We start from the raw sequence: 22,914 nt of genomic DNA on the forward strand, positions 1-22,914 counted from the left end.
TGGAACAGCCAGCTGGTATTTATTTCCTCCTAACAAATGGAAGCAGGTGTAGATGGGGAACACAAAATATTATATGCAAAACACAAAAGCAAAGAGAACCAAATCTGTGTATATGATCCATAGATTAAGGCTATATATAAAGATATATTATGTTGTCTTGCTTTGCTTTTATAGAGAGGGTCCCTCAACTAGGTCTTATATATATGTATGACTGCGTACAGCTCAATCCCTTTTCTCTTGTCGAATGACGCTTCAAGATGTCAAAATCATTACCCACTATTAATCTTCCTCTTAACTCTACCGTAATTAATCTATACTTAGTTCTCCTTCTTTTTCTAGCTTAAACGTCTTTCGTTTCTTGCCTATAAGATTTCAGAAGATCTTAAAGTACGTTCAGAGATATGCTATGCCTAGCTTCTTTCAGCGTCAAGAGGAATTAGAATCAATACAGTAGCACACCATCCTTTAATTTAATTTATTTTCCCATTTGCTTCTAGCTCAGGGAATCAAAAGTAAAGATAACAACAGCCTGGAGTATATTAGAACTCCCAGATAATGATAGAAATCTAATTTTTTTTTTTTTCCTTAATTTACTTATACAAGTCATACTCCTTCCAGCTAATTGTGGTCCTGTTGAATCTTCTTAAACAATAACATGGACGTGATTAATCAGTAAATTGAATTTAATTGCATTGAGAAATATTAGCAGCAGTNTCCGGAAATGTCTGCTCAAGTTCCTCCAAAAGATGCTTACGTAAACTCTGAAAAACCCACAAGCAGATTGATGATTCACAAACTTAATAAAACAATCATACTAATATCAAGAAAAACCATGAACACAAGAAACTACCTTGAAAGCATCAGTTTTTCCTTTGGTGACCTGATTTTTAGCAATGCAATTGTTTATAACATCCCTCGTGAATTCATCCGGATTTTTTCCATCATCAATCAAACTACACATGAAGCAATAAATTATTTTGCAGAAACCAAAATAACCTCCATCCCACAGAGAATAAAACATGAAAAAGAACTCACTTAAGGACTTCCATCGGAACCTCAATTTCGCACTTCTCAGACAATTTAGCCATGTTGTCAAGCTCCGTAACCAAAGAATTCCTACAAAACCAACCCTAACACAAATAAATCACCAACCCACAAACAAAAAACAAACAACAATTAGAGAAAGAAAGCAGATTTGAAGGAAATTACAGTCGTTGAAGGAGAGGCAGCTGCGAAGCAGCATTAAATGAAGAGACAGTGAGGTAGAGCTGGTGGAGCAGAACAAGAGTCTTCTGAATTGAGTTAATAACTTGGTTTAGGTTCTGCTTCGCCTCATCAGCTGCCACCGCAGCTGCATCGTTAGTTTGATTACTCACGGTCCCCCCAATTGCATTCTGCGATGCATCCATATCTCTATCTATCTATCTATCTGTTTATCAAATACAAATATAAACCAAAAAATAAATTAACAATAAGCAAAATTAACAAGTTTTTTCAGCTTCAATTTCTAAAACCCAGGGAAACGAAAGCTCGTAAAAGATCAATTAATTGTACGAAACAAACAAAGTGAGTGATTACATAATAAAAAAATCAAGAAAGTAAAGCTGTTCAAACCCTAAATATCCCAAATAAAACTGAAATATAAATTTTGAAAGAGGGAAACTAAGGAAATAGAAATGCATACAACTGAAAGCTACAACAGTTCTTTGCCGCCGAAACTACTTTTATCTTCTACTCAGTAATCACAAATTCTGTTGAAATTTTCAAATCGATCTGGTGTTTTATTCTGAATTCGTTGTTTTATTCTGAATTCGTTTTGGCCATGAATGCGCGTTCTCGGCTTTGATTGGGCCGGGTTTTTTTTCATAAGAGTGAACATTTAAAAAAAAACCCACGTATTTGCTAAGCAGCCCACAAATACAAATTTGGCGGATTTCTTCGGGCCTAACAAAAAGCCCACTCAAATGAGGCTTTTTGTAGTGAGCATAACCTTTAGATAAACCCTAACCCCCATAAGCCCAAAATGTTTTTCAGTTTTGAAAGACGAAGCAAGCCTATTTATCATTACAGTATTTACTGACTTCATTTCGCTACGATCCTTCCGATGATCACGTATTGACGTTAAGAGACTTTCCTAAGTCCAAGTATAGTTTTGTTGAACAGAGACTTCTAGCCAGCAGCATGAGCAATTAAAGAGGAAAGAATGCTTTAACTTAATCTAACGAAAGAATGCTTTAACTTAATCTAACATGGGAATATAAGCTCCAGAATTCAGGTGGATTCAGTAATATCATTACTTTTATAGATACAGAGCCACGTTGGATGATCAGATATCTCAGTGTCGTCGATCAAGGTTTGATTTATCCAAGTTGCAGTAAGTTTTTAGACGATAAGTCTTTATCAATGTGTGGAGGACAACATTATAGAAAGCCTGCAGAGACAGTAATAACTTTAAATCCATTAGTTGGTTTTGATCATTTTTTTTTTTCTCTGGAACAGCCAGCTGGTATATATTTCCTCTTAACAAATGGAAGCAGATGTAGATGGGGAACACAAATATTATATGCGAAACACAAAAGCAAAGAGAACCAAATCTATGTATATGATCCATAGATTAAGGCTATATATAAAGATATATTATGTTGTCTTGCTTTGCTTTTATAGAGAGGGTCCCTCAACTAGGTCTTATATATATGTATGACTGCGTACAGCTCAATCCCTTTTCTCTTGTCGAATGACGCTTCAAGATGTCAAAATCATTACCCACTATTAATCTTCCTCTTAACTCTACCGTAATTAATCTATACTTAGTTCACTTTCTTTTTCTAGCTTAAACGTCTTTCGTTTCTTGCCTATAAGATTTCAGAAGATCTTAAAGTACGTTCAGAGATATGCTATGCCTAGCTTCTTTCAGCGTCAAGAGGAAGTAGAATCAATACAGTAGCACACCATCCTTTAATTTAATTTATTTTCCCATTTGCTTCTGGCTCAGGGAATCAAAAGTAAAGATAACAACAGCCTGGAGTATATTAGAACTCCCAGATAATGATAGAAATCTAATTTTTTTTTTTTTTCTTAATTTACTTATACAAGTCATACTCGTTCCAGCTAATTGTGGTCCTGTTGAATCTTCTTAAACAATAACATGGACGTGATTAATCAGTAAATTGAATTTAATTGCATTGAGAAATATTAGCAGCAGTGCTCTCGATTATCAGAAGAACTAAACTGTAGAATTTCCAAGAAAGCTGATTAGTTTTCACCCTTAAACTAATGATAGGCTATGGATAGCATCGAATCCTTTGATGTAATATTAATAAAATGATCCACATTCGTGCCGGTCAAGGTCTTCCGAATTTGAAGTTGGATCGATGAATTTCAAATAAGCTAATCAAGAGTGAGGACCAAGACCCCAAATTGATGACATCTGAATCAACTTGGTTTTGGTTAATAGTCATTTCCATGATTAAGTTCCTCAGGAATCTTCTTCATTTAATGGAGAAGCAACTAAGTTATTTGAAAACCCTTTTTTGGGTGAACAACTCACAGTTGTTTATCACCAACCATTTAATGTATTGAATTATATAAAGAAAACGAGAGAGAGAGAGAGAGAGAGACAGGTGGATAGTTATGTGCACAGAGTAAGCAAAAACTTAAAAGCTTTTCAAGTTGAACATAATTAAATCACTGAACAAATCTTTTTCACTGGTATCTCTCACAATGAAAAAAAGAGAATAATTAAAGCCTGATAGATTTTATGGTTATTTCAATTCAGTAGTGCTCCTCTTGTAAAGTTGATATGAAAATTCATCACCAATCAACTACGTACGTACATAATCAATGTCCCAGTTGAGATTTAAGTTTAACCACACGTCTGGTAAGATAGCAATAATATTATATAGTCAACCACAGAGATCTAATTGTACCAAAAGAGAATAGATGCTAGGAGGATAGTCACATTGTCTTTGAATTTAGCCATAATAATAATGTTGTTGAAAAAAATTTAAAAATTTTAGCCACCACTACTTTATTCTCTTCTTTTACCGTAAGCTATAATGCATCGATCACCCAACGCCTTATATCTCCACAAAATCAATACACTTTTGACTTACCTTGGAGTGAAAACGAGAGAATGCAGCAATTTGCACAAATTGGACAAGTCTATAAAGCTTCTCAAAAGACTCTAATTGATATCTCTAATCAATTAATTTCCTTTAATACATTCGAATAAGGATTGAAATGATTTGAATAAGTTGATGAGTCAAAGTAATGAAATGGAATCAAATCATGGCTTTTGTCTTTTTTTCCTTTTATTTTACAAGTGGGAAAGACCAATATAATCCACTAATTCAATTAAAATATTAAATAATTAGTAAAACATGGTGAATAAGTAGCAGTCAAAAGGTTAAATTTTTATCATCCCTTTGAATGAATTATGATGTAAATGTACAATGTTCTTGATCCCCATATCTGAAACAGCTTCACGTTCAAATCTCTCTTCGCATAATACTATATAGAGATCTCTGTTGGCCAGATTGGAAAACACCATTGATCAATCCACAATACCCCCCCATTAAGCTAAGAAAGAAGTTAAGTATTTGATTCTCTAGAGGCACTCATATTTTATAATATGTTAAAATGTTTGTGGCTATTGATATCAGATTTGCTTTATGGATTCATAATTGTGCCTCCCACATAAACATATATAGTATTTTAATTATGCCAATCCAAAGCGTGGTGGTTAAGGTTATTTGATTATGTTGGAATCTATAATCAATGACTCCTTTGAATGATGCCATCACAAATCTGATTCCCATTCCTGGCCTTCCTTAACTTATCATTTTCTTTTCTTTTTTTGAGGTGCAGATATTTTCCTCTTGAAAACTATTGAAACCTTTCTTTAATTCACAGTAATTCTCACATTCCCAATGAAGAAGAAGAAGAAGATGATGATGATGATGATGATGAACCTCTGCACAGTCGTTTTGATTAGCCAAAATCTTAATTAATTAATTAATAACAAAAACATGGATAGATGCTAATGGCATCAACCAGAAAGGGCATTTATTTATCTACTATTTATGAAATTGATTATTCATTGCAGGACTGTTGATTCCCCAAGAATCAAAATATTATGAGGTGAAAGTGAAGGAATAATAATATAAATTTTGTACTTCGAGTGCGGGGCAGACTTTGACAAATCTATATATATCACCAATAACATTTTTAATAATTATTAAAAAAGGAAATTTAAAAAAAAAAAAAAGAATATCGAGATGATAATTGGAAACAAAGTCACTCTCCTAAGTCCTGACCCTAGATTTTGTCTGCCTTATGTTCCAAAATAAAAAAGATTTATTGCTTTTTTATTATTTTATAATCTCCCAATAATTAGCCTCAATTTTGACTACGTGGGACCCGGTCCTTATGTGGCTATTTTTGTGTTGTCCTATGTTTTTAATATTACGGTTTTGTCCTTGCTCTTAAAGGGTCATGATTTAGACGGACAAAACATTGCCCACTGTCCACCAAGACGCGTGGAGACTTCATTAGCAGCTTCGATACACGTGAAAGCAGAGTATCTGACAAAACTTCTAAACATTCTGGTCCACGTGGACCCTCACTACTTGCTATACTACAGTTTGTGCTTCCCTCAAAAAGCTCCGAGTATTATCATCAAACCTTTGAGTCGACGCGTATTAACATGACACGGCCCCTTATGTATCTCTGCTACTTAGATTTTTCATGCACAAAAACAAGAAGCTCAAAAATCGAAGATTTTTTTTTTTTTTTTCTATCCCAATCCCACACTCACTTAGGTGCGTGCTTCTACTTCTATATTAAGAAGATTATATATATATATATATATATATAATTCTCCGATCATACACATACATCATTGGATCTAGATTACAAAATGTCATTTTAATTCAATGTAATGAATCAAATGGTGAAGATACAAGAAGTAATTCCAAGAATTTTGTTTCATTGTTACTGTAGGTTTTACATAATCATTCGGCTCATATAGATATTTTTTCAATATAACATAAGTTATTGAAAGAATCTTGACGACTCAGCAAAGCACGAAAACATCAAAACACTAAACGATCAAATATAAAGACAATTTTTGGTGCTAGTTATCCAATTACAGAAACGATCCCATAGGCGTTTGCTTTCGCGTCTCCCTAAAATTACAGTCACGGTAAAATTTTGGTTTATTTAATTATTTGGGACTCTCAAGCAAGGTTTTAAAACTCGACCCGGGGGTAACCCATTCAGGCAACCAGGTCACTGTTTAACCGGTTTAACCAATGGTTTGACAAGTTTAAAATTTAGCAAACATACCCCTAATAAATACCATCAAACCCTATAGGTTTGAAATCTAGCAAACACAATCCCTGGCCAAATCAAATTGGCGATCAACTGGGAGAGCGGTGGCGACACACTAGGGAGGGTAGATCGGCTGATGGGAAGGACGAATCGATAGCTGGCAAGTTGAGGCATCGCCGGAAAGTGGCAGATCGGTGGTGGAAGTCAAACGGTTGCAGTGGTTTTTTTTTTTGCAAGATGAATGTGGATCTTCGTGAACGACGACAAGAGAGCTTGGGAGAAGGTAGATCAGTGGCTGAGGAGGCTTATTGATGTCAGAGAAGGCACGATCGACGCCAGGAAATGGAAGAAGAATTGTTGGACGACGAAACATCGCGTGCTGGCGGGAGATGAAGCGTCACGGCCCCGGAGAAAGTCAGAAAGTGGTTTCCAACAACAAGGGAAGGTGGAAGGTCACCGAAAAAAGGGGAGTCATCATCGGAAAGTGGGAGGTCATCACCGATTTGCATTTGGCAAGAGGGTGTGTTTGTTAGATTTCAAACCTTCATAGACTGATGTGTATTGATTAAGAGTGTGTTTGATAGATTTTAAACTTGGAACAGTTGAAAGGGTAACCCAACCCAGAGAAGGCCTCGAGTCCCGATCCAACCAACCGAGTCAGTTTGATTTTTAAAACCATGCTCTCGAGCACACAAATTCTCCATAAATAGATAACTTAATACATATATACATGTATATGATTGGCACATATCTTTGTGTTGTACGGTATCATAACCCTAAATCCTAATCCTTAATGCTGTCCACGTTCAATGGGAAGATTAATAGAATCATTAACATTAAAGTTAATTTGTAATTAATCCATCCACTATCTAACCCGCATTTATACCTTAACTTTTCATGTTACTGTTATTTTTAATTTGATTAACATTAAAATATAATTATAAATTGTTTGAAGCGTCGGGGTATCCAACGGTCCCAGGCACTGACTCCCAGCCTGTTAGGGTAGGGTCAAAGTGAGGATACCTCGTAATAATAAAATAAAGAACAGAATAAGAATAGGGGTTTTATCCACGCGACTGAAATGAGCGTAAAGGCATTGAACAATGAACATTAAAGCTATTGTGGCGGCTCACACTGATATTTTTTTTTTTTTTTTTTTTTCGTTATGAGGTCATTAACCGTTACTTTAAAAATCCCACTACACAAATGCCCCATCAATGATCAATCTACACCCACACCAACACTCTATATAAACCAAACTCCCACTTCATAAATTAACCCAAAAAAGGAAATAAACATCTCTCTACCTTAAGAACTTACTCAAAATACTTCTTATTTTCTCTTTTTTTTTTTCAATGGAAACAAAGGTGGATTGTTTTTGGGTTTTGGCTCTTGCTTCCAAATGCAAAACTTTCTCGTCTTCCCAAAACACCTTTTATTTTTTTATCTTTCTTTGCATGGCTTGGCTAGCCATGGCTTTTTGCTACTGGTCTTACTCTGGAGGCCCCGCCTGGGGTAAATACTGGCTCAAAAGAGGAATCAAAGCTAGGACAATACCCGGACCTCGAGGCTTCCCGATACTTGGAAGCATCACCCTCTTGATCAACCTGGCTCACCACAAGCTGTATGCAGCAGCTGAATATTTCAGAGCAAAACGGCTCATGGCTTTTAGCGTCGGTGACACTCGTGTTATTATTACGTGCAATCCTGACGTGGCTAAAGAGATCCTAAACAGCTCTGCTTTTGCTGACCGTCCAATTAAAGAGACTGCATATAGTTTAATGTTCAACCGAGCAATAGGTTTTGCTCCTTACGGAGTTTACTGGCGAACGTTAAGAAGGATCGCTGCGACTCATCTGTTTTGTCCCAAACAGATTAGTTCTGCTGAGTCACAGAGGTTTGATATCGCCTCCCAAATGGTGTCGGTCATTGCATGCTGTGGCGGAAAGTTTCGCGTACGTGATATACTGAAGTGGGCTTCACTTAATAACATGATGTGTTCAGTGTTTGGTCGTAAATATCATCTACGTTGTTCGAATAATAGTGAAGCTGATGAACTAAGCCGGCTAGTTGAAGAAGGTTACGAGCTGTTAGGCAAGCTCAATTGGTCTGATCACCTTCCATGGCTTGCAGCTTTTGACCTCCAAAAAATCCGGTACAGATGCTCGAAACTTGTCCCGAAAGTGAACCGGTTTGTGAGCCGGATTGTTCAAGAACACAAGAACCAAACCGACCAAAAGAGCAATGATTTTGTGGATGTTTTGCTCTCTCTTCATGGACCCGATAGATTGTCAGACGATGATATGGTTGCGGTTCTTTGGGTAAGCTACAAACAAACTTGCCATGACAACATTTTATAATTCATTTGTGATTGTCTATATTTTGTTTCCTTTTGCATGGTGTTTGGCTGCTGGGAAATGACCGCAAATTAGTTAATAAATAATGGAATTTTATAATGGTAGTTTGGCTTGAACTGGCTGTTCAGATTCCTGGTTTCTTGGTAACCAAATCGTACAATTATTTTCTTTTATTAATATTAATGACTTTCTTAATCACGTTAATTATTGCAGGAGATGATATTTAGAGGGACGGATACTGTCGCAGTTTTGATTGAGTGGATACTCGCGAGGATGGTACTACACCCTGACATCCAATCAAAGGTGCATGATGAGCTTGATAAAGTTGTGGGAAGATCACGGCCGTTGACTGAAGCTGATATTCAATCAATGGTATACCTGTCAGCAGTAGTAAAGGAAGTTCTAAGGCTGCACCCACCCGGCCCACTTTTGTCTTGGGCCCGTTTAGCAATTACAGACACCATAGTCGATCGCTATCAGGTGCCTGCAGGGACCACGGCTATGGTTAACATGTGGGCCATAACGAGGGACCCAGATGTGTGGGTGGACCCTCTGAAGTTCATGCCAGAGAGGTTTATGTGTCAAAATGCTGGTGACGTGGAGTTTTCAGTCATGGGCTCTGACCTCAGGTTGGCGCCATTCGGATCGGGTCGTAGGGCGTGCCCGGGAAAAGCGTTGGGTTTGGCCACGGTGACCTTCTGGGTAGGAACTTTACTGCATGAATTCAAGTGGGTGGAATCGGATGATAACCCGGTGGATCTTTCCGAAGAGCTAAGGCTTTCATGTGAAATGAAAAACCCACTCACCGTTAAGGCGCAGCCAAGGCGTAGGTAGATAACTAAGTTTAAGCATTTCCTTAATTATGTTACTGTGTGGATCGTGAGAGTGTGGTATTTGCTTTATAGTCCTATTATATATATTAACAACTAACAGTTTGGATATTGTAAATATATATGTATGTATATATTCGAATGATATGGAAATAAAATTTGTTGATATATACCAGATCTGAATACATGGTAAGTGGATTCTTATAGGTATTGTTCACTTTAGGTCTCGGGGCTATATGATTGTCCTTAAAAGGTGCCTTTAGGGCTTAGACACTAACAAAATTCAACAATAATTAGTTAAAAAAAATGGGAATTTTTCATTTATGAAAAGGGTATTATCTCAAAAATTGAATTGGATGAGCCATGGGATATTCGAAAGTATTCATAGGGTTAGGGGTATATCCATTCCTTTTGGCACAACAAAACTTAACAATGAATAATAATATCTGGGTTTGATTAATATATATGTCGGAACGTACGTACGAAAGACGCACAACATGAACAAGTGGGAGAAAGCACGTGAGAAGCACGTGGATTGAAAAGTGTCTTACATGGGACTGGGGATAAGTATGCTCAAAAAAACATGCACCCCCGAAACATAGATTGCAATCTAGCATGCTTTGTCTGCAACAATAAAAGTTGAAGTTGGCCAAGTCGTCATCCAGATAAAATCGAGTTCTTTGTGTCGACATTGCAAGAAAAATACAAGATTCAGTTATATGCAACTATGCATGGTTGTCTTTTGGCCTCAACACATTTCTCATACGTCGTAATTTTGACAAGCCCTACAGATTATAAAGTTTGAACACTCCAAATGAATTGGCACTAGCAGTATCGAGGTGTAGGATTTGCTAAACTTCAATTTGTTTTTTAACGTACTTGTCACACGTGCTCATGTCTCTTCTTGGACCATAGTCCATACATGAGGATCAAATTAGATTTTTTGTTTTGCCAGATCATATATACTTCTTGTGGTTAATAAAAGAGTATGTATTTAGCCAGGAACACATTGTCAGTGGTGGCTGTGCTCACTGCAGATTTCTGTGGCTATGCATCTGTACATGGTTAAATTATTACTGAAAAGACTTCAAGCGTGTGAGAGTAACGAAATGAAATACTCCAGTCGGCAAAAGTATTTTGTATTATTGAGTTTGATTCCCCAGTCTATTAATAGTTACTAGGCATGCTGAGATATTGCGTTTGCAGCCCAGAAGAGAAAGATAAACTGATAAAGTTATATTGATCAAACACTTTCTTCTGGCTAAATCTTCCTTCGATTTTTTTTTAGCTCCAAGCTTGAAAATTTTGCATGAGGGTATTTTGGAATGGTTTGAAACCTTTTCTGCCTCTGAAAGCTTATATTTGTAGTATATATATTAAAAGCTCATCCCACTATATGTTCAGACTTTGTAACACAGATACTAACTTATATGATCTTGGTTAACAGCAAAATAAACAACTGAAAACAACCAGCTTCAGATTTCATCATCATCTTTACATGAGGTAACCCTAGATATCAGAGATTTGATCAGTTCTTAAACAAACCCAAGTCCTGCATCCTAGAAAGTGCCTTTTCAAATTGGCTCCATTTCTGCTCGATTGTCCCAATGAATCCAATTGACATCCTAACCAAGCCTGGTGAAATCCCAGCCAGGGCTTTTTCTTCAGCGTTCATTTCACTACTAGTGCTGCTACCAGAGCAAGACATAAGGGTCTCATAGTAGCCCAAGCTAACCGCCATGAACCCAAACTGAGTACAGTTTTGCAAGTAGTTCATCAACCGGTTGGCTCTTTCTTCGGTTTCCATGTCTACACAAAGAAGCCCACCAAACCCATATTCTTTGTTGGCCATGGACTTTAAGAGCTTGTGCTGTGGGTGTTCTTCGAGACCTGGGTAGACAACTTTCAGGCCCAGCTTCTTCATTCTTGTGGCATAAGTCATTGCTCGGTGGCAATGCTCTTTCATTCTGAGGCTTAGATGAGGAATTCTCTCAGACAGTTCAAATGCAACTTTCGCATTCATTGTTGGGCCTAGTAGCATCAGGGCTCCTTGGTGAAGGTCCATCATAGAATTTACCAGGCTTGCAGGTCCACAAACAGCCCCTGAAATATAAAAAGGATAGCGTCCATGACGTGTTAATCTGAAGAATTACACAAGGCAACAAAGAGGAATATTCCACGCTAATAAGGCTGTGGGACATACAAACAAATATTAAAGAATATTTTCACTATAAAAATGTGCGAATATCTAAGCAAAGTTCCAATTTAATTCGAAAAAATCTAGCATATTATATGTATTATATGAATCTTATCAGAGATGTTACTGTTAAAACGTGTTACATATTTTTGTTTTAATAGTAAGTGTTCGAATTAATTTGTGCGTATTTCTCGAGACCAATAAACCTTTTAGTGATCACTCCTATTAGAAACGAAAAAAAATTAAATTAAAGACTTTTTTATTAATACACCCGAAAGTCTTTGTCGATCCATCTTAAATAATAATTTAACAAACGGTTCTGACTCGTGTCACAATATTATTAACCAAATTAAAGGTAAGTCCTTATCAAACCCAGTTTCAAATTGAAATGGACTCAAGTGCCAAATTGCTATCAAGTATAAACTTTATCCAGTAAAAAACAAGAAGAAGATAAAAATTCGAATCATATTTAAGATTCTATCAGTACGAAATAATCCCCCACGATAAAGCATCCTTTATCAATACCTAAATCTTAGCACTAAAATAGTAATATTGGTAGATAAGGACATCACGGTTGGCACCGTTCAATGATTCACGGGACTAAAAAACTCACCACATAAAAAACTTTAATGTCTGCTGTACTGGATTTACTCTAAAAAAAGGTTAGAAATTTTCAATAATTATCGTATTATTTACTGCCATCGTCGTCGTTTATGGAAGTTTTTTCCAGAAGTTACGGACGTTAAGATCTAAACACGTGCATGGTGGACAAATTTTACCTGCAATAATGTCGGCCCCGCCACTAATGAACTTGGAGATACTGTGAACCACCACGTCAGCTCCCAGCCGAGCCGGCGAGAGCACCATTGGAGCAAATGTGTTGTCGACCACCACCGTCACTCCCTTGTCGTGAGCTATACGGCTCAGCTCCGGTATGTTCGCCACCGTGAGTGTGGGGTTCGACATGGACTCGAAATATAACACATTGGTTTTCCCTTCGACGATTTCATTTTGAACCATCTCCAGTTTGTTGATGTCCACGAACGTCGTCGTTATGTTGCAAGCTCTTGGCAAGAAGTGGGTCAGTAGTGCGTGGGTTCCACCGTAGAGTGTCCTTGATGCCACCACGTGTCCTCCACTGCTGCATAGTTGCATCAACACAGACGAAATTGCCGACATTCCTGCATCTCATAAAAAAAATTTACAATCACGATCAACAATTCTTGTGTTAATTAAAGATTCTAACTTTTGATAATTAGATTCAGATTATGAATTAAGATACCGCTGGCAGTGCAATAGGCGGCTTCGGTTCCTTCGAGGGCGGCCATCTGACGGCCGAGGTTTAAGACCGTGGGGTTAAAGTGACGGCTGTAGATGAAGAAATCGCGATCAGGGCCAAGCTCGCCGGTGAACATACGGCGCATGGTCTCCGGCTCCATCACCGTGAAGGTAGCGGAAGCTTCGATAGACATGTTAACGCCACCGTGTTCACCAAACTCGTGGCGGGCACTGGCAAATGCAGCAGCAGGGTCTTCCCAAGTGGGTGGGACACCTGATGACAACATTGATTTCTTGGAGATGAAATGATCATCACCGTCGAAATCATCGCGGCCAGATCTTTTCTTGCCAGGGAAAACAAAGCCATTGGTTTTGGTTTCGGCCATCGAAGGAGAAAATCAAGAAAAAAGCTAGGAGAAATTGATGCTTTCTGAGGGAGAGAAGGGTTGGAACTTGGAATGAGTTGGTTGAAGAAGGTGGTGGCCAAGGATGCTATATATATACATAGAGAGTAACGAGGGTGAGGGTTTGGCTTATCAATTTGTTGAATAATATATGAAATACTATGGATATGACATTGATGACCTAAAACTCTGTGATTATGTACAGTGAATCTGGTCGTTTTAACGGGCCATTGACAGTAGAAATAAAATCCTTACTTAAGTTGCTAATTAAATTGTTTGATGATAATCTAGGAATAATTTTGTTTATGAACCCAAAAATATGGGAGTCGAGTCATAAATTATATTTAATTATTTTATCTAATGAATATTAATTAAAATTTTAATAGAGGGGTTAATTTAGGCAGCATACGTTAGCGAGATTGCGTCTGACATTACAGGAGTTGTGCATGTCTTGTCGTTTCTGGCTGCTGCGTGGTCCTCAAACTATCCACTTCTGCCACTTGAGCCCTAACTCTTCTAACCCTTTGTACACGTACATGACCCCATCTTTTCCCGATGAAAATCACATCCATTAAGTGATATATATTTCAGGTTTAATTAATTAATTAATTTTTTTTTGGTAATAGGGTGTTTGGATTAATCCGTGTATACTTTAACTAATCTTTGAAATCTATTAAACATTAGAAAATCAAATAAATCATAATATTATTGTGATACGTGATCTTAAGATTTAAACTCATAAATTCAAAGAAATTTCAAATCAATTTAATCGTCAAACTAAGCCATTTGAGATTATATTTCAGATTTACTTGTTCATCTTGACTCTTCCCACGGCATTTTTCTGCCTTAATTTACATGTGTTTCCGGGGGAGACTTATTAAAAACATGACTCAACTCTTGCTTTGAACAAATCAAACAAACCAAATGTGTAAGAGTAATGTCTATTCAATATGCATTAAGGGATTCTGTAAATGGCTGTTCAGACTTTAGCTTAAATTCAGATGTATCTATCTCTAGCTCAGACTATTAATATAATTATGTTCGAATAATATAATTGGTCCCAGCAGTAGGATAAGGCTTAATCGTAATCTATCCACTATATAAAAGTCTAAGAAATCTTCATCCTAATCCGCACTTACCGTGAGATTAATTGGAAATGATCAGCTCATTTCTTCCTACAGATTGGTCAACATATTAAACTCAATAACATCCTTTTCCCTCCACCGTTCCTCATATTATCTCTTATATCTTATCCTCCAAAGGTGAGGGAACTCCACTGCTTTTATCATGCGGACACCACAAAGAGTGAGGAAATTTAATACGTACCCACTGCGAAAACTTGTCCACAGAATCCGACAGATTTTACTCATTAAAGCAAAACAATTATAGTTATATAGATACAGTATATCACATGCTGCATAAGTACGGATTTATCATTTTATCTTTCACAGATCGACATGGACATCATATCTGCCCAGATAAACCTAAACCCATCTCATGAATTTTGTGGTGGCTACCTGAGTTCATTTCATTAATTCTGTGGACCTCTGGAAGATTGTAGAAATTTTTTTATATGCACATTTGATGTAATATGTCGTGATTTGTGAAAGATTTTTAATTATTATTAACTTTGAAATTCTAATTTTCTACAAAATTATTATTATTACAGTATTTGATTTATATGGAGATGAAAAAGAGGGTGAGAAAATAACATTTTCTCTTGCGTTGTCTTCAATCTGTCAAATTAATGGCGACTCAAGCTGACGCTTTCTGCTTATCGTCTTCCATGTGTATTGGATTCTTGACCTTGAAGACCTGGAATCGGACAAACAACATATGAGAAGTAGGACCCCATTTCACAAAACAACAAACATCCATCCACCCATTCCATTTCATAATCATAATCTCATTCAATAAGAGTAGTGCCAATTTATGTGAGCCCCATTCATTCATCTTTCTATTATGACCCTCTTAATTAAATATATTATCTCCACTCATTCTTCATCCCATTCCCCCACTCAGGAATTTTCTTTAGATTCTTGTAATCCATTTACTCCTTGTTCCAATTTAAATATTCAAGGGTGGGTTTTTTTAATCCTGATATACTATTCGTCAAGTTAGTGAGTTGTTTGATGTTCAAGTTTTACAGAAATTTTAGTGATCAAATAGAATTTGAACAGCTCAATATGTTTTCTATTTTCAGTCTTCTAGCATTCTTCCAAAATGTCGTCCAAATTCATGCACTATTTCCCACCCAAAATTTAAGCGAAAATTTTGACTAAAGCTACAGTAATGTATAGAGATGAAATCACGTCAATATTAGTAGTCGAATGGCATTTGAAATTTTGAACCGTGTTGTAATTGTATCCACCAGTTTTCTTATAGATTGGGTGAAGTAACAATGTGAGGACGAAACTGTTGGAAATCAAAAGTCAAAACAAAATTATCCAAATCAAGGGATTTAATCTGAATATTTGTGATAAAGAAGACCAAGAACCCAAAAAGTCGTATGAATGGGTGATCAAAACCTGCATTAATTTTGGATACTGATATTGCTTTCCACGTAATAATTTCAACAATTGAGGGTTGATCTTCCTCAATTCACTGGTTCATCAATTTCATAAAACCATTTCTTTACATCAATTTCATGAACATGAATGTAACTTTCGACTATGCTCTATATGCATGTCTTAAATTCATGATGCAGAGTGTAATGTTCTCCTAAATATAGATTGAATGAATGGAGATTAAATTATATTTTATCTATTATGTTTGACTCAATCGTAAATGTATTAATGAATCATTTTTCCAGCTATACTTCAAGTTGATGCAAGCCTTCTGAACTTTGCTGGACATCTTTCAGGTCACTACGAGATGCACTAGCTTCAGATGAGCCTCTTTCTAGATGCTCCAGGAAATCCATCACCACAGGATCAGTCCAAGGGGCTCCAAGTGGAGCTTCTGCACCCGCCACCCACCCTAGATGACCACCTTTGGGTGTCACTATTAGCAAACAATTCGGATTTGCCTGAGACAACAGGTGACATAATTTATTAGAAAATCATAAGGGAGAAGTGAATCGATATATAAAACTACTTGCTTCTAAAGCAACCACAAGGGAAAATGACAAAGGATGTAAAGGCACAATACCCATATGATGTCATTTGATCAAAAGATATATATATATACCCCTTAGGGGAGGTTTGGTTGGGGTTTAGGTGAGATTACTAGGGTTAAATCATCTTATTTTACTTGATTACTATGTTTGGTTGTCAAGTAATATAAGATACTGGTAATCTTCAAATACCAATAGTAATTACTATTAGTAATATTAAAGGTAATCTGATTACCTCAATTTTCTTAGATATTATAAGATTATCAAGGTTATCTTTTTTTGTTACAATTCTATCCCTTATTAATAAAATTTTAGGACAATAATGTCCTTATTTTTAAAATTATTTACATAAATATGACTTTTACTATTTCACCCAAATTAATTAACTTTATGGACAAAATTATCCTAGAATTCAAAACAAATTACAACCCACCCAAGCCACCACCCCCACCCACCTGCCGCGGGCAACCACCGCCGCGGCTAAAACGACGCACGAAAGGCCAAAAATGGCAGCCGTACGCCGATATGGTCATTTCCTGCCTTCTGTGCGTTGTTAGATTACCAGCTACCAACGGTGGTTTCCGACGGCCGACAATGGCTTAGGTTGGTGAGGGTGCTTTGTTAATTTTCCAAACTTTTATTATAAGGTTGTTTTTGCTAAGTTTTTAAATGCAGGGGTTATAATAATCCAAATAATAATCATTATTAAAAAATAATATAATAATAATATTTAATTAGAGGACAATTCAGTAATTTAAATAACATACTCACCAATTCCTCCAAACGAAACATATTAATATAACATACTCACTAATTAACCAAACATATTTTCTTAAAGATTCTCAGTCATCTTCAAGGTAATCTAACTTTCTAGTAATCCAATATTCCTAGTAATCCAACATTCCCTGAACCAAACGACCCCTTAACATCTTGTGATTACATGGAGTATATAAAAAGAGTTAGGTCTATAATCCAAAACGGAACAAAAATGGGATATACTTATTTCAATTCCCAAATACGTTTTTCAAATTCTGTGAATCCAAATTATGAAATTAATAGGCCACTTCATAGCTTAACCATGTTATACTTGGATGTTCATTAGCAGAACGTATCCACTTAATAACTCAAACAGAGAGAGCAACTTTCCCTATTTTCCATCGGTTGACGTATAACACTATAAAAAGCCTGATGATGCAACCAGATTGCCTTGTAAACTGTGAGCCATGAAGCAGTTTGGGAAAAAAGCTTTTATTTACTGGAGAGCTGGAAAAGTAAACGTTTTATCATAGTGATTTAACATAGGACACTGGACAAAGCTACATGGTGAAAACAATCTGCCCCCAGTAAACAATGATCCATGAATAGTTTGGAAATAAGGCTTTGTTTATAGGAAAGCACCCTACATACCTTGATATCTTCACGAGGAATTCCCCTAGAAGGAGCAATTGGATCATTGTCAGCCTGAAAACCATGAAGAAACATATTAATTTATAGATATACTCGTGCACTCTGTTCTAGCATTGCCTTGATGAACTAAATACCATACAATATCCATGAACTAAATATCAACATATCTCACTTAGTTAGGAGAGCCAATCCAGTTTGGTTGAAGCACCAAAAAAAAAAAAAAAAAAAAAAAAAAAAAAGAAAGAAAAGTATTGTAACTTGAGAAGGACACAATTATTGTCATAAAATCAAAGTTGCAAGTCCCTGGCACTAGTCATAAAGGTAAGCAGAGAGTCTAAACCAAAACAGTATGCACCGGGACCTGAAAACCAGCTTAAGATGCCATCTAAATTGCCATGGTTATTGGTTTTTTTATCTAATCTCATAACCTCTCAAACTAGATACCCTCACCTAGAGAACATAAAAGACACCAAGGCAGCACCATTTTCCTCTTCAATTTACTTATATATATATATAATTGCAATAAAATGCCAATGCAAGTGTATTGTTAATAATGTAAAGAAACAGCCCCAGATATTCCTAGAGCTATATGGACCATAAATCATATAACCTTACAAGCAACTAATAACCAGTACAAATTGTTACAAAGTTCTGCCTTGCCTACAGCATTCAGAAAATATTTCTGTCAAAATGGCACTAGCATGGTACCTGGATGCACAGCAAAGGAATTCGAACATGTTTTATGGAATCAGAACTGCTTGAATTAGAGTAGTAGTCATCCACTGACTTGAAACCAAACGAAACTGCAAGGTGTTGTGGAGAGCAATAAGATGATTGCCCACATAACAAATCCATCAGCCCCAATGGACAAAAACAGCAAAAATTCCTTTCATGTGGAAGAAACACCTACCACGAGTCAATCCTTCATCAAACTCCCGGACAGACTTGGCATTGGCAGCCAATGGGATGTTATATTCACCATCCATGTCTTCAAAGAGAAGAGCATGCCTGTAAAAACAATAGATTCTGATAATATTTTCTACAAATAGAACAATCAAGTTTACACTAAAATGAAGTGGCCAGAGAAAATTATATATAACATTACTTCTTGAAAATTCTACAGAGTGCACTAGCAAGAGCTTTGTCATAAACATTGTTAAAGCCCTTATGGAAGTCTTCATCTGCAATGACCAAATTGAATGGATTACACAAAGACACGGCACCAGAAAGGCGGCAATCATGAGATTCCTGCAACACATAACTAACTATGAATAAAACAGAAACTGTAACATAAATTAAAAACTAAAATGGGAAAAGAAAATAAATCCATTACCTGACCCAAATAACGAACAAGAATATTGGCCCCAAGAGACCAACCAGCTGCATATAAATTAGCTTTTGGGTATCTACTGGCAACATGTATCACAACTTCATGCATGTCTCCTAAAAATGAAGCCGAATAGAACTGCATTATATCAGTGCCATGAAAATAATCACATTCCTTACAAAACATCTAAAAAAATTAAACTTAATAAACATCAATACGAAGAAAATTAAGTGGTACCTGGGAAGTGGTTACAGGACTCTCTCCACAACCTCGACTGTTGAACACCACAGCACGCCATCCTTTCCTTCGCGCTCTAACTAACATGTGCCTCACGTATGTATCTTGACTGCCCCCAGTTAAACCTGGCTGAAATTCAATAATTTCACATGGTTAAAGATTGTAATGGGCTTTGAAGAATTAATCCAAACAGAGGAGAGGACTAACCAGTAAAATAAGGAGGGGAGAATCGGGAGGCAAGCGTTGGTGGTCTCCAGAGACCCAATCGAGAGCGACGGAGCCGTCGTCTTTGGTGCGGAGACACTCTCGCTTGAGTCTAACGTCAGGCTGAGACCGAAAGAACGCGGCGAATATGGTCTCCACGTGGCAGTTCCAGCCAATTATAGGAAATGGAGTATAGGGACGGTCTCCCAGTGAGCTGAGAGCGGGCAGGAACGCTACACGTGCGCCGCCCGTGACTTCCAGTGAAGGATAGGGATGTATGGACATTGTTTTGGTGGTTACGTGGCTAGAGCAGACTGGGCGGAGCTTGAAACAGAGGTTTTGGAATGCCATTCTGGGTTTACATATAATCCATAGCTATTGGCTACAGCCTATTCTGAATAAGTGGAAGTGGAAGCGTACACGAAAGGTCCTCACTTTTGAGGTGCGCTTCCGTCAGCGACCTCTATGTCGTACATTAATAATATAACCAAACGCATTGTCGTTGTTTTGTGATTTGACATGTTTGCTGTGTCGTATAGTCAACAAGTCAGACTAGATGTTAGTTGAAACCTAAAATGTCTTTTACATGAGAAAACAAACAGAAAACTTGGCACAATGAAGAATCCATTAATCTCTGCAACACCTAATTTCTTATGCTTCAACCATTCTATATTATTGCTTTCACATTTATTATATCTTACGAACTGTAAAGACATCAGACTTTCATTGATTAATGAACAGAAATTACAAATAGAAAGTATCACAGAATATGATCTTCAAGTATTGATAATAATTAAAACAAAAAAGAACCTTATTAAATCAATCAAAATTGAAAGAGTTTCATTTATCGGCTTTGTTCTCCAAATACTTTTGCTTCTCCTCATCCGTCATGAAAGCTGTGAGAGGAAAAGATTTTCCAATCCCCATTGGAGTCTTGAAATAAATCTTATCACTTGATGGATCTTCAATGCTCATCTCAGTAATTGGCACCCACAGAAAAACCTGTTTGCTTTTAACGCCAGTCATTTTTTTCATCTTAAACTTCTCTATATATGCAGTCACTTCTACAGCATAGCTTACTCGAGAATTACTCCCAGTGAAAAAATGCTCATATGGAGCCTTTTGTTTCATCCAAACAAACCCGGTTTCTCGAACTCGTCCACACTCTTCAAGGTCTTTCAATGGAAGAACACCTTTTGGGAATCCCAGTTCTTCCAGTAGCTCTACAGAGTGGCGATAGCACTCTTCGGGTCCATGCACAATCTCTGCGCCTGCACGTTCTTCTCTTGATTTGTTACTACTACTAGCCATAGTTATAACTATGAATGTGTTTTAGAGTTGAGTAACGGGGATCAAATATATATATGGAGAGTAAATTTACAGAAGAATTAATGGTTGTTTGATGTAGGTTGAGCTGAATTCGATTGTTCAATAGAGTGGTTCACCTAATGGCTGGCCATTGCCACGCGTAGTTGGTGTTGAGTTCACCTAAATTTCGTATACGGACCATTTCTTTGCTTTCATTTGTTTGGTTTACATGATTGGTTTTCTTTCATGGCGGGATTTGGACGGTGCAAGTAATGTCGAGTCTAATTTATCATTTTTTTCCCTTCTCTCAACTGTAGCACTAATAATTAATAAAGGTCAAGAAGGAAAATAAAGTTATTAATAATGCACTCCATTACATTAAAGAAGGAAGGGATATTTTGTCAAAAATAGGGTGCACTGATCGATAGAAAAGGGAAAGAAAATACTCCCACTGTACTAATATGTGGCTACAGTTGTGAAAGCAATAAATGTTTTCCTAATCTATGACTTTTTTGTCCACAGTGAATTTTTCAACTCCTACCCTATCCCACACACACACCACAGTTTGGTTATTTCAATTAATTTTGGGCGGTTGAATGGTTTGATTAGAATTCAGAGTTTGAGTTTTTTCTCGACTTCTAGTAAAGCTAATACTAAAATTTTTATTATTAGATAATTTTAGGGTTTCGAAGATTAATTGAAATACGAATTCTAAACACCCAAGTTAAGAAAAAAAAGTTTGGTTATTTCTTGTCTCACAAGATCTCGATAAGAATGAAAAGTCACTTATTTCATTAGCCCCAACTGATTTGATTTATAAGTTTCATGGCATTTTTCATGAGTTCCCAACCAATTCAGGTCACACTCAGGCTTCTTGAGCAATCAAGATAAACAAAGATAAACAGATTTTAATAATCTTTGAGGGAGGGGAAAAACAAAGGAGAAAGATACAAAAACAAATACTAAAAAAGAAGTCATTATTTAGCATACTAAATCCAAAAACAAGTTCCGGCATAAGCATCTGCAGCTATAGCTGAGAAAAGATATTGAAAACATGGGTTCAAATCATCAAATATTTTGTATAAAGTATTCACCTTTCTTACTCTCTGGTATGACTAAAGCTGATAGATTCTTTTCACACAGTTTTGTATATTGTCACTATAAACGAAAAATAAAAGAAAAAGTTTGTAAAAGAAGCAAAAGAAAAAGAAAAACGGGAATAATTACAGTGAGTGACTCTGGGGTTGGGTTTTAATCTTTTCAACTCCCACCACACAAACCCTTTGTGCTTTATTGTCCCACAAGATCAGCAGTATGCAGTTATATCATATCTGAATCCGCACTATCCTCTAAATGATGATGATTCATGAGTAAATGAGATTTTTAGTTTTCCACTCATCCTGGTCCATCATGATGTAACAATTCATAAGAACAAAAGACGTTCTGGTAACAACTGGTAAGATTAGCAGATGTGTTTATGCATTAAATCAGAAAAGAACTTTAACTCAAGAACTCTCAACAACATCATGGTGAAGATTCCAAGTAGGGTCTAACCATAACTACCAGTGGGTCCTTTGAGTTTCATTAAAAAAAGAAGAAAAAAAAAAAAAAAAAAACAGTTGAAATGGGTTATAGTAGCAAGCATCATCATCCTCAACGAACCTTTTAATAATAATAATCTTGACCAAAAACTAATGTAAAAATAATATTTTCATAAACATCTCACCGATTAAAACTGAATATAAAATATAAAGCTGAAATGCTGAATCCTCATAGTTCATGTGAGTGCTTTTTGATNGTAAATGAGATTTTTAGTTTTCCACTCATCCTGGTCCATCATGATGTAACAATTCATAAGAACAAAAGACGTTCTGGTAACAACTGGTAAGATTAGCAGATGTGTTTATGCATTAAATCAGA

At 36.5% G+C, this 22,914-nt stretch overlaps 5 protein-coding genes across 6 annotated transcripts; 1 reads left to right on the forward strand and 4 right to left on the reverse strand.

Moving 5' to 3' along the window:
• Positions 1-683: 683 nt before the first annotated feature.
• Positions 684-1,425, reverse strand: LOC116120926 (mediator of RNA polymerase II transcription subunit 10b-like). Its single transcript, XM_031406911.1, has 4 exons — positions 1,210-1,425; positions 1,036-1,116; positions 851-953; positions 684-761 (listed from the first exon to the last, which is right to left on the reverse strand). Exons 1-4 carry the CDS (start codon positions 1,407-1,409, stop codon positions 684-686), a joined length of 462 nt encoding a protein of 153 aa, XP_031262771.1. The 5' UTR covers positions 1,410-1,425.
• Positions 1,426-7,685: 6,260 nt separating this feature from the next.
• LOC116120889 (cytochrome P450 78A9-like) lies at positions 7,686-9,547 on the forward strand. Its single transcript, XM_031406863.1, has 2 exons — positions 7,686-8,651; positions 8,901-9,547. The coding sequence occupies exons 1-2, from the start codon at positions 7,686-7,688 to the stop codon at positions 9,519-9,521; spliced, it is 1,587 nt and encodes a 528-aa protein (XP_031262723.1). The 3' UTR covers positions 9,522-9,547.
• A 1,387-nt stretch (positions 9,548-10,934) lies between these two features.
• Positions 10,935-13,496, reverse strand: LOC116120893 (methionine gamma-lyase). The gene is made up of 3 exons (XM_031406868.1): positions 12,997-13,496; positions 12,494-12,895; positions 10,935-11,620 (listed from the first exon to the last, which is right to left on the reverse strand). Exons 1-3 carry the CDS (start codon positions 13,376-13,378, stop codon positions 11,046-11,048), a joined length of 1,359 nt encoding a protein of 452 aa, XP_031262728.1. The 5' UTR covers positions 13,379-13,496; the 3' UTR covers positions 10,935-11,045.
• Positions 13,497-15,963: 2,467 nt separating this feature from the next.
• On the reverse strand, positions 15,964-20,152 carry LOC116120911 (embryogenesis-associated protein EMB8). 2 transcript variants are annotated; one of them, XM_031406896.1, is made up of 8 exons: positions 19,690-20,152; positions 19,483-19,611; positions 19,252-19,383; positions 19,024-19,166; positions 18,829-18,926; positions 18,627-18,721; positions 17,919-17,972; positions 15,964-16,424 (listed from the first exon to the last, which is right to left on the reverse strand). In XM_031406896.1, exons 1-8 carry the CDS (start codon positions 20,035-20,037, stop codon positions 16,209-16,211), a joined length of 1,215 nt encoding a protein of 404 aa, XP_031262756.1. In that variant the 5' UTR covers positions 20,038-20,152; the 3' UTR covers positions 15,964-16,208. The 2 variants fall into 2 exon arrangements, with proteins under 2 accessions (XP_031262756.1, XP_031262757.1); XM_031406897.1 differs by lacking the exon at positions 15,964-16,424 and adding an exon at positions 17,515-17,774.
• Positions 20,153-20,408: 256 nt separating this feature from the next.
• LOC116120912 lies at positions 20,409-21,200 on the reverse strand. Its single transcript, XM_031406898.1, has one exon. It carries the CDS (start codon positions 20,995-20,997, stop codon positions 20,527-20,529), a length of 471 nt encoding a protein of 156 aa, XP_031262758.1. The 5' UTR covers positions 20,998-21,200; the 3' UTR covers positions 20,409-20,526.
• Between the last annotated feature and the right edge of the window lie 1,714 nt (positions 21,201-22,914).

Source organism: Pistacia vera, unplaced genomic scaffold, assembly GCF_008641045.1.
Source record: "Pistacia vera cultivar Batoury unplaced genomic scaffold, PisVer_v2 Contig95, whole genome shotgun sequence".
In the NCBI taxonomy this organism is placed as follows: Eukaryota; Viridiplantae; Streptophyta; class Magnoliopsida; order Sapindales; family Anacardiaceae; genus Pistacia; species Pistacia vera.